This window comes from Sebastes umbrosus, chromosome 16, assembly GCF_015220745.1.
Source record: "Sebastes umbrosus isolate fSebUmb1 chromosome 16, fSebUmb1.pri, whole genome shotgun sequence".
NCBI lineage: Eukaryota > Metazoa > Chordata > Actinopteri > Perciformes > Sebastidae > Sebastes > Sebastes umbrosus.
Window position 1 is genome coordinate 13765886 of NC_051284.1, and position 12838 is coordinate 13778723.

At 41.0% G+C, this 12838-nt stretch overlaps 1 protein-coding gene and 1 long non-coding RNA gene across 4 annotated transcripts in view; both read right to left on the reverse strand.

Moving 5' to 3' along the window:
* Nucleotides 1-3502: 3502 nt before the first annotated feature.
* Nucleotides 3503-9095, reverse strand: exd1 (exonuclease 3'-5' domain containing 1). Of its 2 annotated transcripts, none has more exons than XM_037746291.1 (11): nucleotides 8769-9095; nucleotides 8181-8249; nucleotides 7240-7273; nucleotides 7061-7137; nucleotides 6846-6928; nucleotides 6620-6706; nucleotides 6416-6520; nucleotides 6249-6329; nucleotides 6015-6158; nucleotides 5730-5921; nucleotides 3503-4392 (listed from the first exon to the last, which is right to left on the reverse strand). In XM_037746291.1, exons 1-11 carry the CDS (start codon nucleotides 8896-8898, stop codon nucleotides 3703-3705), a joined length of 1692 nt encoding a protein of 563 aa, XP_037602219.1. In that variant the 5' UTR covers nucleotides 8899-9095; the 3' UTR covers nucleotides 3503-3702. The 2 variants fall into 2 exon arrangements, with proteins under 2 accessions (XP_037602219.1, XP_037602218.1); XM_037746290.1 differs by having other exon boundaries at nucleotides 6846-6913; nucleotides 7051-7137; nucleotides 8769-8838.
* Nucleotides 9096-11528: 2433 nt separating this feature from the next.
* Nucleotides 11529-12838, reverse strand: part of LOC119474323 — a 58140-nt gene continuing 56830 nt past the window's right edge. For both annotated transcript variants that reach the window (XR_005203556.1, XR_005203557.1), the window contains one exon: nucleotides 11529-12484. This is a non-coding gene — a long non-coding RNA (uncharacterized LOC119474323). The remainder of the gene's footprint in view (nucleotides 12485-12838) is intronic.

Genomic DNA, 12838 nt, shown 5'->3' on the forward strand with positions numbered 1-12838 from the left:
CTCTTTCGCTCTCTAAACTACGTCACCATAGCACTTTCCCAGAGTGTTTAACATTGGTGTGGGTGGGTTTACATTGTAGTTAATGGAAAGCCCAGCGCATCTCATACCGGCGCTGAAGGGTGCCTTATGCGGCGGTATCGAATGCAGACTGCCATGACAAAGCGTTGGTATTTGATGCCCTGGGAATGAGAACGGGCTATGGCGCTAGAGGAAAAGTCAGGGAGACACGATTCCTGCATGGGGACCATTAATGTCTGAACAAAATGTCACGGCAATCCATCGAACGGTTGTTGAAATATTATAGTCTAGCACAAAGTGGTGGGCCAACCGGCCGACCAACATCGCCATCCGCAGAGCTAGGCTGCTAGCGTTTATTAGTGTACTTATGCATGTACAGTGAGACCAGCTGGAGAGTTTACATTCCTCTCTGCATCAAACACATTCTCATCTGCACCCTCACCTGTCACTCATCCTCTATCTGAGCTCATCTGTCCCAGCTGAAGGTCACAGTATGGCTGGTTCCTTCAGAGAGGCCCTCAAGGTCCCGATGCTCCATGCTGCCTGAGTAAACACGGCGCAGCAGTTCATAAAGATGCATATTGTGTGCCTCCATCTGTGTATGCGTGTGTTTGAATAAATGTGTGCATACTGAGGGGCCTTCCTGAGTTGGGTTTCCTGGCTGCGGGGATACATACATACCGTTAGTATAAGGCTGGCTGAAATATTGATGCTGTGTTTTGTTCTCATTTTTGCTGTACTTGAGAGGCCATCTGGATAGGTCAACCTTTCTCACGTTAAATATTAATTCTCTCATTGAATATGGCCAGGGGAGAGTAAAAGAGGGTCATTTTGTAATGTGAGAGAACTAAAGAGGGAGAGGAGGAGGTGGTGGGTGGAGGGGGGGGGTTGAGCGGGATTCAACAATAGGTTTTTCCTAACAGATGGAAGATTGGCTGCAGGGATATAGTTCAGTGTTACAGTGGAACCTGATATCTGATTATATTCCTCCCAGCTCACGAACACAAAAGGATTACATGTGATTACATGAATAATGAAATTGAGATTATTTTGTTGACACGCGTCTAATTTGTTGTGCCACAGCCGTGAGCTGCTGAATACTGCCCATCAATCTGTCCCTTTGTGCCGCATTACTCAGGTAAGACCCGGCGGATCGAGTTCTTCCAACAAGCCAATCAAAAAGGTCGCTTCTGGCCAAGTCTGCCACCTACGGCTAAAGCAACTATCCGCTGAAAATTAAGGCTAGTAATTAGCAGAGAAATGTCCACGTGGCAGGACTCGATCATGAGTACAAATTTAAAAAGCTCACAAACAATCGGATTATTGACAGTCCAGTGGTCCAAAACTGTGTGTTCAGCATCAACAGAGAAACGCACCATGGTCTGAATGTGCACTTAGTCGGCAAACTCAACGATCAATTTTAATGATGTGCTTACAACATGACAATCCTAACAAGGTGCCATTTAAAGGGAGTGGTAAATTATCCCTCCGTTCTTCTCAATAATTAACAAAAGCCTATCAATTATGAACAAATCTGAAGCCTAACACTCATCAAGAGGAGGGATGGTTGCCTAGGAACTTTGGCCTGTTCTGAACATGTTGTTGCTTTGGTGTTGTTGGTAACTGGAGCCCCTGCAGTATGACAGTAACATGGTGGAAAGTAAATAAGGCGGTGGCGTAGGGTGGGACACAATACCTTTGTTTTGGGTGCTGTCAGAAGGGCGTCACAAGCCTAGGTGATCAATAATGCAGTCTGGCACGTGTCCGGGTGTCTTTGTTGCCTGTAATGATACAGAAATAACACCTGTGATTAATCCAAATATCTGTACTTTTCTATATAGTTCAAAACAGTCCATAATATTTTAAAGCGATAATCATTGTTTACTGGTGACCTATTGCAATTACACCTTGAGCAAACAGCAGGTCTCCATGTTCCCAGTGCTCAGTCAAAACAATAATTGGCCTTGCAACAGTTGAACCACCATTTTCGGATGCTAAATCAACACAGCTGGACATCCTAAAGTTTGTGTTTATGTCTGTGCGCTACCTTTCCGACTAAGGGTCTAAAAATAGCTCGGCAGCATCCTGCTGTGATGCTGGAGGTGCAGTCATCTTTCCCCTCTGAAGGACACAACACTGTCTGAAGTTTGGGAGCAGTGGGAGTGGGGGGAGTAGAGGGAGGAAGCGGTGACTACCGTGTGACAAGCGCCCTGTTCCTTCCTCACAGGCCTGAGAAACAGGAAGTGCTGCACATAAGGCATTATTGTGACGGAGAGGAAATGCAAGGTCCTCTAAAATAAGAGCCCCCGATCTGGTTGTCAATGACAGGAGCCTGTCCTCCACAGCCCCACAGAGATACCCCCCCCCACAACTTCACTGTTGAGTGACGCAGATATAAACCAAGCTACCATTCTGTAGCCATACAAGACTTCTATGTGTAATGAATCCTACAAATAACACATACAGAGCAAGTTCAGTCTACATATAAAGTCGTGGGAAAGTATTCAGCTCAAAGATAACGTCAAGAGAATCAGCTTTGTTAAACCTTTTGTTCCCTGCTGAACCCACCCACACACAGATTGAGCAACAACAGCATTTCCAAGGGTTAAAGGAGGCATATGGGTAGGATCCATCCTGCTTGTGTTTAGCAGAAGCTGAGGAGGAGCTGGTTGCTAAGAGAGATCCAAGAAGGCTTTGTGCCGGGCTGCCTCCCAGTTAATTAAAATCCGACTTTATCTGTTTCAGGCTTTCAATTAGAAAGCTCTGGAAAGGACCCAAGCCTCTGTGTGTAGATAACCATAGCAATAAGATGTGATTAATACGGGAGGCCCATTTGCGGCGCAGCAATGCCCTGCTGTTGAATCCATGCCTCGTTTTGATCCCAGGCACCAACCTCTGATGATCCAGGCAAAAAAAAATGTGCCGTGCAGTGCCTCTCTGCAAAGTCTGCACCGCAAGCTGCAAATTAGATGGATAAGATCTGCTTTAGTAGAACATGGCAGGTGTTGGCCACCTGTGATCATGTACATCTGAACTGCAGCATCGACCGAGGCAGCAGAGAGTCAGTATCACTGTTCAGCCTGTGCCAAGTCTTTGGTCATCAGTAATCAAAAGAAGTGTCAGCTAGCAATGTTTTTGCTCAATTAACAGCAGATCCATCAACGCCCGTCGCTGCTTTTCACAATCAATTAACTGGAACACAGAAGCCAAGCTGTACCGGCAATAAATCACGCTGAGCTTAGTACATTATGGTTTAATGGGCATGTGGAGACGTTTTTTGGTTGTAGTTTGTGCTACAGCAGCCAAGGCTATTATTTCTTGTCATTTTCTGCATCATAAAAATAATGAAACTATTATAAACACATCGTTTTAGATGTTACAGTTAAGAATGCAGTCAATTATCACTCAATTCAAACTAAATTTAGAAGGATTTAGAGGCAAACGCTCGTGAAAGCACAAATAAAAAGGAAGACGCAGGCACACATTTTGTCACAAACAATACAAAATATATTTGAGTGAACTGGTATGCAACATCCAAACAACTAAATCTTTCTCTTTTCACAAACACCTGGTATCAAACAAACCTCTGCACAAAACAGAATATTTACTGCCATCTACTGGTCACTTTAGGAAATCACAAACAATGGAACAGCAACCATCTGGAATACGTGCAAAACACTTCCTTTAACGTCTGAAAGACCTGAATGACTGCATGAGTGAAGATGAGATGGACTCGGGTGTCAAAGAAAAATGTTCTCCTGTCGTGCCAAAAGTGTCCTTTGTCGGGTCATTAGCACCGGGGCCAGGCTGGGGCATCACTTCTTGGGCAAGTGTATGGTTGGGGTTCTCTCTGGGGATCTGATCTTGTGTCACTTGGAGGAGGAAGCCTCTTCCTATGGCAGGTAAGGTCGTGATGGATGACTGCTCTTTCCCAAAGGGCCTCCCTCTACCCATTGTGTCCATCAGTACCTCTGTGCGCCCTCTGCCTACACCTGACAGGGGACTGTTGGCAGACATTTGTTTCCTGAGGTCTGATGCAGAGGCTGGGATTGGAGCCTGAGCTGCTGGGTCAGGGGAGGCTAGGACATCCACAGTCACAACATCGTCGACTCTTGGAGGGCTCGTGGGTGGCTCGTGAAGGAGAGGGTCCACTTGTGAAGGTGATTCCACAGTTGCGGGTTCAAAGGAATCTGCCTGCGTCTGGCCGCGCTCCTCTGCTGCAGGTTTGGTCTGGGATGGAGACCGAGTACGGGGGTTGAAGCGAGCCAGCAGACCTTCCTCTGTGACAGGGTAGTGGTTGGTAGCCCACTCCTGCCGCTCGCGACGCATTTGCTCCAGCTGCCTGAGCTCTTTGGGCAACTCCAACACACCCTCCTGAGAATGCAAACAGGTAGACTGTAGGTCAATGACTGTGCTTTGAGGATAAATGTGAACCTGTCTTTGGTTGCTGCTTTTGTTCCTTCTGTTAATTCTGGCTGTGAAGAGATTTCCTTCCCAACACAATATCAATGTAAGAGATGAGGAACAAAATTTATCAAAGTTATGATAGTTATTTTGAAATGTATTTTTTACACAGAATGAAAACTGGATTTTGTCCTCCATCAATTCCACTGGAATCATAATTTAAGGATCTCCTGACAGTCAGTATGGACAGGAGGAACAATTACAGTGACAAAAAAACAGTTTCAATGTATATATTGGCATGTGGGTATTGTATAAAAGGTTGGGTCGATAATGCTGACAAACGAGCAAGAGTACACTACATTTAAATGATTCAACCGAAAAACCCAGCCCAGTGTTGCCAACTCTTTTCCAATGAAAGTAGCTAGCAGCACTAGCTCCAAAAGCCGCTAAATCTAGAGAGAAAGTCACCAACACTGACAGTCTGTCCGTTCAGGCATCCCCCCAAAGCCACACCCCCACAAGTATCACTATGAAGGTAAACATATCATAACAAACATGGCAATTGTTAGTACTCACAGCTGTCAAGCTAGCAGCTTGTGGAAGACTCCGGTGACGTGCAATGAGTGCACGGGCAGAGTGCAGGCAGGCAAGTAGCCAAGATTTTTTTTTTTTGTCAGAGCATTTGATTTACTGATTGCTGACTTTCATCAAATATAACAACAATGTATTTGAACAGCACTACCAACCAGAGCTTTAAGAAAAACTTGAAAAATATGTAAACATGTCTTTTAAATGAGCTCCAGCAAGGTTTTTATGACAGATATACACAAATTGAAGCAGTTAAAAAAAAAAGGTATAATATGCAGGAATTTTCAAAAAAACAATGTATAAACTACAATTATAATCGCTCTCAATCATCACTAGAAGAGTGTGGTGTATCTGCAGAGACCCTGCCCTCTGCTTGTATTGGAGGAGGGGGCCAACTTTGAATGCCATGTGCTGTGTCAGCAACCAACAATTGTTGCATATCACACCTTTAAAACCATCTAAATAATCTCAGTGAGGGAAAAAATACACACCTGCACACCCGTACAGAAATGCAGTTAGTCCGCTGTGAATTGTGAATGCACTGTATGAAACATGTTGGACAGAAAAAAAACCCCGAAACAAAACAATGGCTAGCAAGTTCACATGTTCAAAATAGTAAAAAACTTTTAATGCCTGATTTATTTATCCACCAAAGAAAGATGTTGCAATCTAAGGCAGACTATATGCCCAGGAAATGTGCTCTTTTGTGAATTACCCACCATGCTGACATGCTCCAGTTCATCAAGTTCATAGTGCCTGCTGTTGAGGTATGAATCCACCAGGGCCATGTAGTCTGTCATGAGAGTATCCAGCAGCACCAGTCTGAGAGGCTGAAGGTGGATCACTGACAGAGCCATCACCTTGAGCAGCGGTACAGGACAGGGCCGCGTGAACCACATCTCCCTTTCTTCCTGTAAAGACACACACACCGCCAGTGATTACAGCACACTCAGATGCAACTACACGGTAAATAAATCCATCTTGGATGAGACGGTATACCGTACCTTGGTGAGCTGTGACTTCACCTGAAGGGATAAGAGTTGGGAGGAGGGCACCTTCAGATGGAGACTCACCACCTCCTGCAGAGTGCTGATTCTGTCGGGAAGGAGACCTCCTGTCTCGGAGTAGAAGCACATGAGATCTGCCACCTAAACACACGTAGAAAGAAAAGTGGGAAATAAGTAAGATCAAATAAACACGCAGTAGAGAGTATACCACCGTACATACTGCACACGTACCTGCGTATCGAAGACGTTGGTTAGCCCTACTCCAAACTGAGCAATCAGACATCCAGCAATGGCTCTGCAGTCATGAATGACCTGTGCAAAATGTACAAACAACTTACATTATGGCAATAATCACTACTCGTACTGAGCAGTATTTTTAGTCTGCTTACAATGCTAACCTTCAGAATGTGCTTATTTTCCAGGATCATGGAAAGACCGTTCTTAAAGGCCCGAGCTCCAAGTAGCAGGATGTCAAACAAATATACTTTGTTTTTAGTGGCAATCTAGATAAATGAAGATCGGTTTAAGTTATTTTCTTCTTTTTTTCATTCTTGTGATGAAGAAAAAGTAAAGAGCGAAGGACAGAAGAAAAGACTTCTCACCTGCAGCCAACACAGTCTCCCATTCTTAAATACCTCGACTCCATCAGCTCCCACACCTATCACATGCTGCTTCTTGATGTGCATCACCTGACGGATGGGAAAGACATTATCCAGAGTTTTTGAGACAACAGGTCTCAGTGAAGACATGTCTACACATAGATTCGGATACTGAAAAATATAATTTAAGTGATTTATGCAACAGAAAAGAACTTAGAAATCAACTTACAGCAGACCCAAACTTCTCATGAAACGCATCAATGACTACAAAGTCTATATAGTCCTCCTCATCTTCATCTGTGGAAAAGGATCCTCTCAGTGATAATAATAATAATAATAATAATAATAATAATAATAATAATGATGATTTCCATTTGGAAGACATCAATTTTAATTGATTATGAACATAGCTTCAGCAAAAATTATTATCATAACATCACTCACCCAATGCGATTGTCTTCCTGTATGGCTGAAACTTTTCCACATTCAAATGCTCTTCAAGTCTGTGGTCGTGAATATTTCTGTGAAACACACATTGCACGTTACAGCTTAATGGTCAGGTCAGGGCCAGCACAGTGTGCTAGCTGTCACAATAATGAAAACATTGCTTGTTGATTACTTACCCACTGCCAGTGTTTGCTTCACTGGTAAATTCCACTGTTAATTAAAAATACAAAAAACGTCATGTCAGATGTCAAAACTTTTAATTAACAAAAACGAAAGGTTATATAACAATCTTACATTTGCTGCTAGAGAAAACATATTACTACAGTGGATTAGTGATAAGAAACCCTCTGTTCAAGGCTGGCGTAATGTCATATTTGAGATGGTCCCTTTGGAATATCTTACAAATATTCTACATGCTAAAGTAGATCAGTTCCACCATATCTGGCAGCCCTATCTGAATTATATTGGACCTGATCTCTCCTCCATTATCTCACAAGGAGTCTCTTGAACATGAACTCATATATCCTGACTTCCCTGCACTATGAACTATTTCCTATGACCTCCTATATTCATTTTTTGATCTGAGCTGTACCAGTGTTTGTCTGTTTGTTGTTGTTTTTTTAAAATTATTATTCTTAGTGTTTGTGAAAATAAGAAAAACAATAAACATATTATAAAAATAAATAAATAACATAGTTTAAAAACTAAAAAAATATTCACTCCAGCCTTCACTTTTCAGATATTACTTTTATTTATTCCTCTACTTCATGGTTGTTGTTTTTTTTTGTTTTGTTTTTTACATTTATCCTTTGATATTGCAATATATTGTTATTAATTGTTTTTTATTTGTTTGTTTGTTTCATTGACACAACAAACATTAATTACTTCCTTATTGTTTTCTTCCATTTACATGCATGTTCTTTTTAAATATCTATATATTGTAATTTGCTTAATGAATTGTATACATGTATATATATATGTTTTTATTTTGTCCTTTTTTAAAAAATTTGTATTTATTATTGAATTGACGCTTTGGCAATATTGTTCACCTGACAGTCATGCCAATAAAGCAAATTGAATTGAATTGAGATATTACTTGTCACTTGAGTGAACTCACCATTCAGAATCTCATGGCCGAAGAACATCTTTGAGCCAGGAAACTTACAGCCATTACTGCCACTGACAACTGAAACAATAAACAAGTTACACAAAGGTTACACACAGATACGAAAAAAGCAAATGCATTTACACTGAACCAATTATTGAGTCGGGGGCCCCATTGAAAGCATCCTAACATACAGCTTCACTTCACTCCCCAAACACACACTCACATCCAACCCCCCAGCATTAACACAGAAACAGGTTTTAAACATAGTCACATGTCAAAGACAGTAATGCAAACAGCACTTCACTATGGACATAAATGCACTTTTCTCTGCTGCTAAACATGACTGCACATTGTGTGAAATTGTGTTTGAAATGTTTATTTATTTTATTTTTTTATTGTTATTTTTAGTTATGTTAATTGTAATACTTATTTATTCTATCCTTTTTAATGCACTGACAAGGGGAGCTGGGTGAAACAATATTTCGTTTCCTTCTGTGTATGCAAATACTCAGTGAAATGACAACAAAGTGAATGTTGAATGTTGAATCAACAATGTGATGCTAACTAGCCTACACAAAAAACACATGTGTTTCTTACCGTCCGCCAAAATCAATGTTTTGTTGGGGTTGATGCGTTGAACGACTCCGAGGTAGGATGAAGACTTGAGGGTCAGTTTGATGCGTTTCCCCTTCAGGATGTTCAGGAACTGAACGTCGTCCACAACCATGTTGAAGTCATGCAAGTTATACAAGTAAAAACAGTAAACCTGCTCGCTGTCGACGCTTTTCCATTAACCACAACAACAACTAGTCAACCAATCAGCTGTTGCATTCTTCTTCTTCTTCGTTAATTAAAAAGGTCAATGTTGCGTTCAAAAGCATCTCGTTCATTTCAGAATCGAACTTCCTCAATTACCCAGCCAACATCTGTATGTGGGGCCCATGTGGGTAGTAAATGGGCTGAAAAATGGGCCCTATATGGGATTGTCCGCGGGCTACATAATTGCCCTATGTCAATTGCCCAATGGGTGTTATGTGGGCCCCGACTGGGCAACATACCCAAGACCCATCTTGGTCGCAGCTTTAAGTTCTATGTGGGTACTACATGGGGACTACAGGGCTGAAATATGGGTTGTAAGAGGGTTTGTCCACAGTTTTCCATGTTGTTCCCCATGCACTAATTTCCCAGTAGTGACCCAACTAGGACCCACATAGGTAGCATGTGGGACCAACTTAGTTGACCCAAGTGGGCCCCAGATAAGATGCCCATTTTGGGCCCATACCCACTTGGTACCCAGGTACCCCCAGCATAACCCATGTGGGGCCCACATAACCATGTTGGCTGGGTAGCAACAACAAAAAACGTAAGAGTGTATTAACAAGCCAATATCTACTATATCTACAATATCTACTAGTACCAGTATATACATTACGCTATACATGCACATCAGCATAACTGTTTGTGCAAAGCTACTGTGTGAATAAATTGAAAATTTCCCACTTTGGTGCCTCCCTGTGGAGTAGAAAAAGGGACTGTGGCAGGCGTCAGGATCAAAATGACATTTGATGGTATCTACAACATGTCATTAGGTTTTTAATATGGACTAATATAAGTTTAATTGCAGATAAGTTTTGTGTTAGACCCTGAGGGTCATTAAGGACAACATCCCCCCGTCCTGCCCTCCAGTAGAAGATACAGGACCCCCAGGAGTCTCACCAGCAGACTGAGAAACAGTTTTTTCCCCAGGCCATCAGACTTTTAAATAGATAACTCATACGACACCTTCTCACACGAAAAGTACCTCAATCTTATATCTTATACTGAATATACTGTTTATATTCTTAATATGCCTTGTACAAAGTATTTCCTTTTATAATTGTAATATAACTTATTAATTTTAATGGAGCTTCCCAGCAAAAAGCATTTCACACGATTGAACTTGTATAACCGGCGTGACAATAAACATCTTGAATCTTGAATCTTGTTTCAAACTGTCTTCAATACGGTTGTGTTCAGTCCAGTTCAACAAACATGTAAGCTCCTTTAAATTGGATACACGTCAAGCTAAAAATGAAAACGTCAAATAAGTAGACAAATGCAAAAGAAGGTTTACTGATTCAAAGATTTTTGTTTTAAGTCTTACTTTAAGTATATCTCGAGCAAAAGATTAAGTACAAGTAGGCCCATAAGACAAGTATACTTAGACTTTTCTCTATACTTTACAGTATGAGCCAAGTATACTTCGATTTTTCTGTATACTTGACGGTATGAGCCAACTTGTGTATACTTGTGTATACTTTTTTATCTCTGATAAATACATCAAAAGTAAACTGAAAGCATACTCTCTTATTTTAAGTTTAAAAGAAGTATACTAATAGGACACTTGAATAAACTTAAATAAACATTTTGGTAAGGGGACTACGGTGTTGGAACAACAGCCGGAGCAGAGCTCATACAGTAAGTAGGCTACTGTCTACATATTAGCACTTAAACATCTGCGTGAGCTATTTCTTCATGTACTGTATGTGCTGCAGCAGCTAATTCTCAATATCCACCAAAGGTCAGTATGCTCCTGAGTGGTCAGTAGATGACTCTACATATCCAGCAGGGGGTGGTCACAGCCCAACTCTTGAGCTACTTGCTCTTCTTTCCCTCTTCTGAGTTGAGTTTATTATAAATCTGACAATTGTCAATCTGATAAAATCACTTAACATAAAAGCAGCCATACATTTTCCTCCACATTACAAAGTCTGTGCATGTGACAATTTTTCATTTGTCTGTGCACAGTGTGTCAGTCACCTGTGTTGACCTATACAGTACATCATTAGAGAGGTACACTTTGGCCAGAATTTTTTAATCTATTCTAATAATATCTTGATCATTTATCAAGCAATCCTTCACTGCCCTTTTAACTTACACCCTAAAGACAGAAACCACCATGCTGCCGGCTGCAGCAGTGACTGGCTGACTACTAATTGGCCATGCAGGGCTGATGCCTGAGACGGTACCTGAACATCTTTAAATGATCTGTATCCAGGTGTGCGGAGGAAACAAATCTGATATTTGACCTTTACAACAGAATATGCAAATAAAGATGCAGATTATTTTTTAAATAAATGTAAAAGTCATGAGAATAAGACCAATAGTAACATACATGAAAACAACAAACCAAAACTATTCTTTCTTTTAAACATTTGCGGTGTCTACCTTTCAGTTTCCTTATCGGTGAGTGTTTGTTGTTGATCTAAGGTTGGGTGGTGACTCATAAAGAGGCAATGATCACAAGAAAAACACAATCCACAAACGGTAATGTATGCTGCCTCACCATTTCTTGACAAATCATACAAAATGTGGCGATTGTTATTTATTTTTTTTATTTCATTTCTGCCAGCAGTACAGGGCTCAACGTCATGACAATAAAAATGAAATCAGATTTCGATGTGCCACATGGGGGCAGGCTTAAGGCATCACTGACTGGTCTGATAACAGCATTGACACAGAAAAGGGTGCAGACATGCTATCTTATCAGAAGTAGCCAGCTGCTAATACACAAGCTCTCATGACTTCACTCTGCCTGTGGAAACACGTTAACTCAAGCTGCTGCTCGTCTGTGGACAGCACCTCATCAAAGGGAGGACGCTCTTGGGGTGCAGGAGACACACAGCTGATTTAATCACACACACTGTATGCACCTTATATTATGCACCTTACAGTATATTATGTGTGTTGCTCCTCCTGAGCTCAGTTCATGTCAAGTGAAAAAGGGCAAAGCTCCAGAGCTAATTTAACTCCATTCCTTTCTGCTTAAACTGGATGTTTTATGGTCAAAGAAAAACTGTGATTAACTGCATTTCCAATTATATCCTATATAAGGTTTTTCACATTATATATTACTGCTAACTCTGGTGTGTTGGCATGTAATTCCTTCTTTGAGGAAAGATGTCTAAACACACCAGATGTAGTTTTTAAGTCATCATAATGTGCTGAATAATCCATGATCACAAATTAAATCCCTTAAATCAATATTTTAATGGCCCTTGGGTGTCACTTTAGCGATCAAATGTTAACGAACTCCCTTGTTATTCATTGGCATAATGTCTACATGAATCTCTTCTCCCTTCAGAGCTCTGTTCTCCACCCAGATAAGTGTGATAAGACTCTTCTTAAAGCAGTTAAAAGACTTCAGGAAACATCCTTCCTGGACCACCTACAGTATGGTACAATAACTTTATCCCCCCCCCATATAAGCCTTAATGGAACCTGCAGCCACTGTTATCTGTAGAGGAAGGTCCACCCAGTTCCTGTTCTGCAGACTGAACAAACAAAAAAGGTTTTTAGTAAACTACAAAAGGGATCACATCCCACAGATTTTCCAAAATGTCCCCAAAGAGACATGGAGTCTGGTTTTGTGTGAGATATTTTTGCTGAATATGATTTGATGCGGGACAGCAGAAACGATCTATGATCCAATATAGTACAGTTTCAAATGAGTGAGATGACAGTAAAATGCAGTGGTGGAATGTAACTAAATACATTTACATGAGTATAATTTTGAAGTACTTGTACTTTACTTGAGTATTTCCATATTATGCTACCTCATATGTCTACTTCTACATTTTGGAAGCCAATATTGTACTTTTTATTCCACCACATTTATTTGACATCAG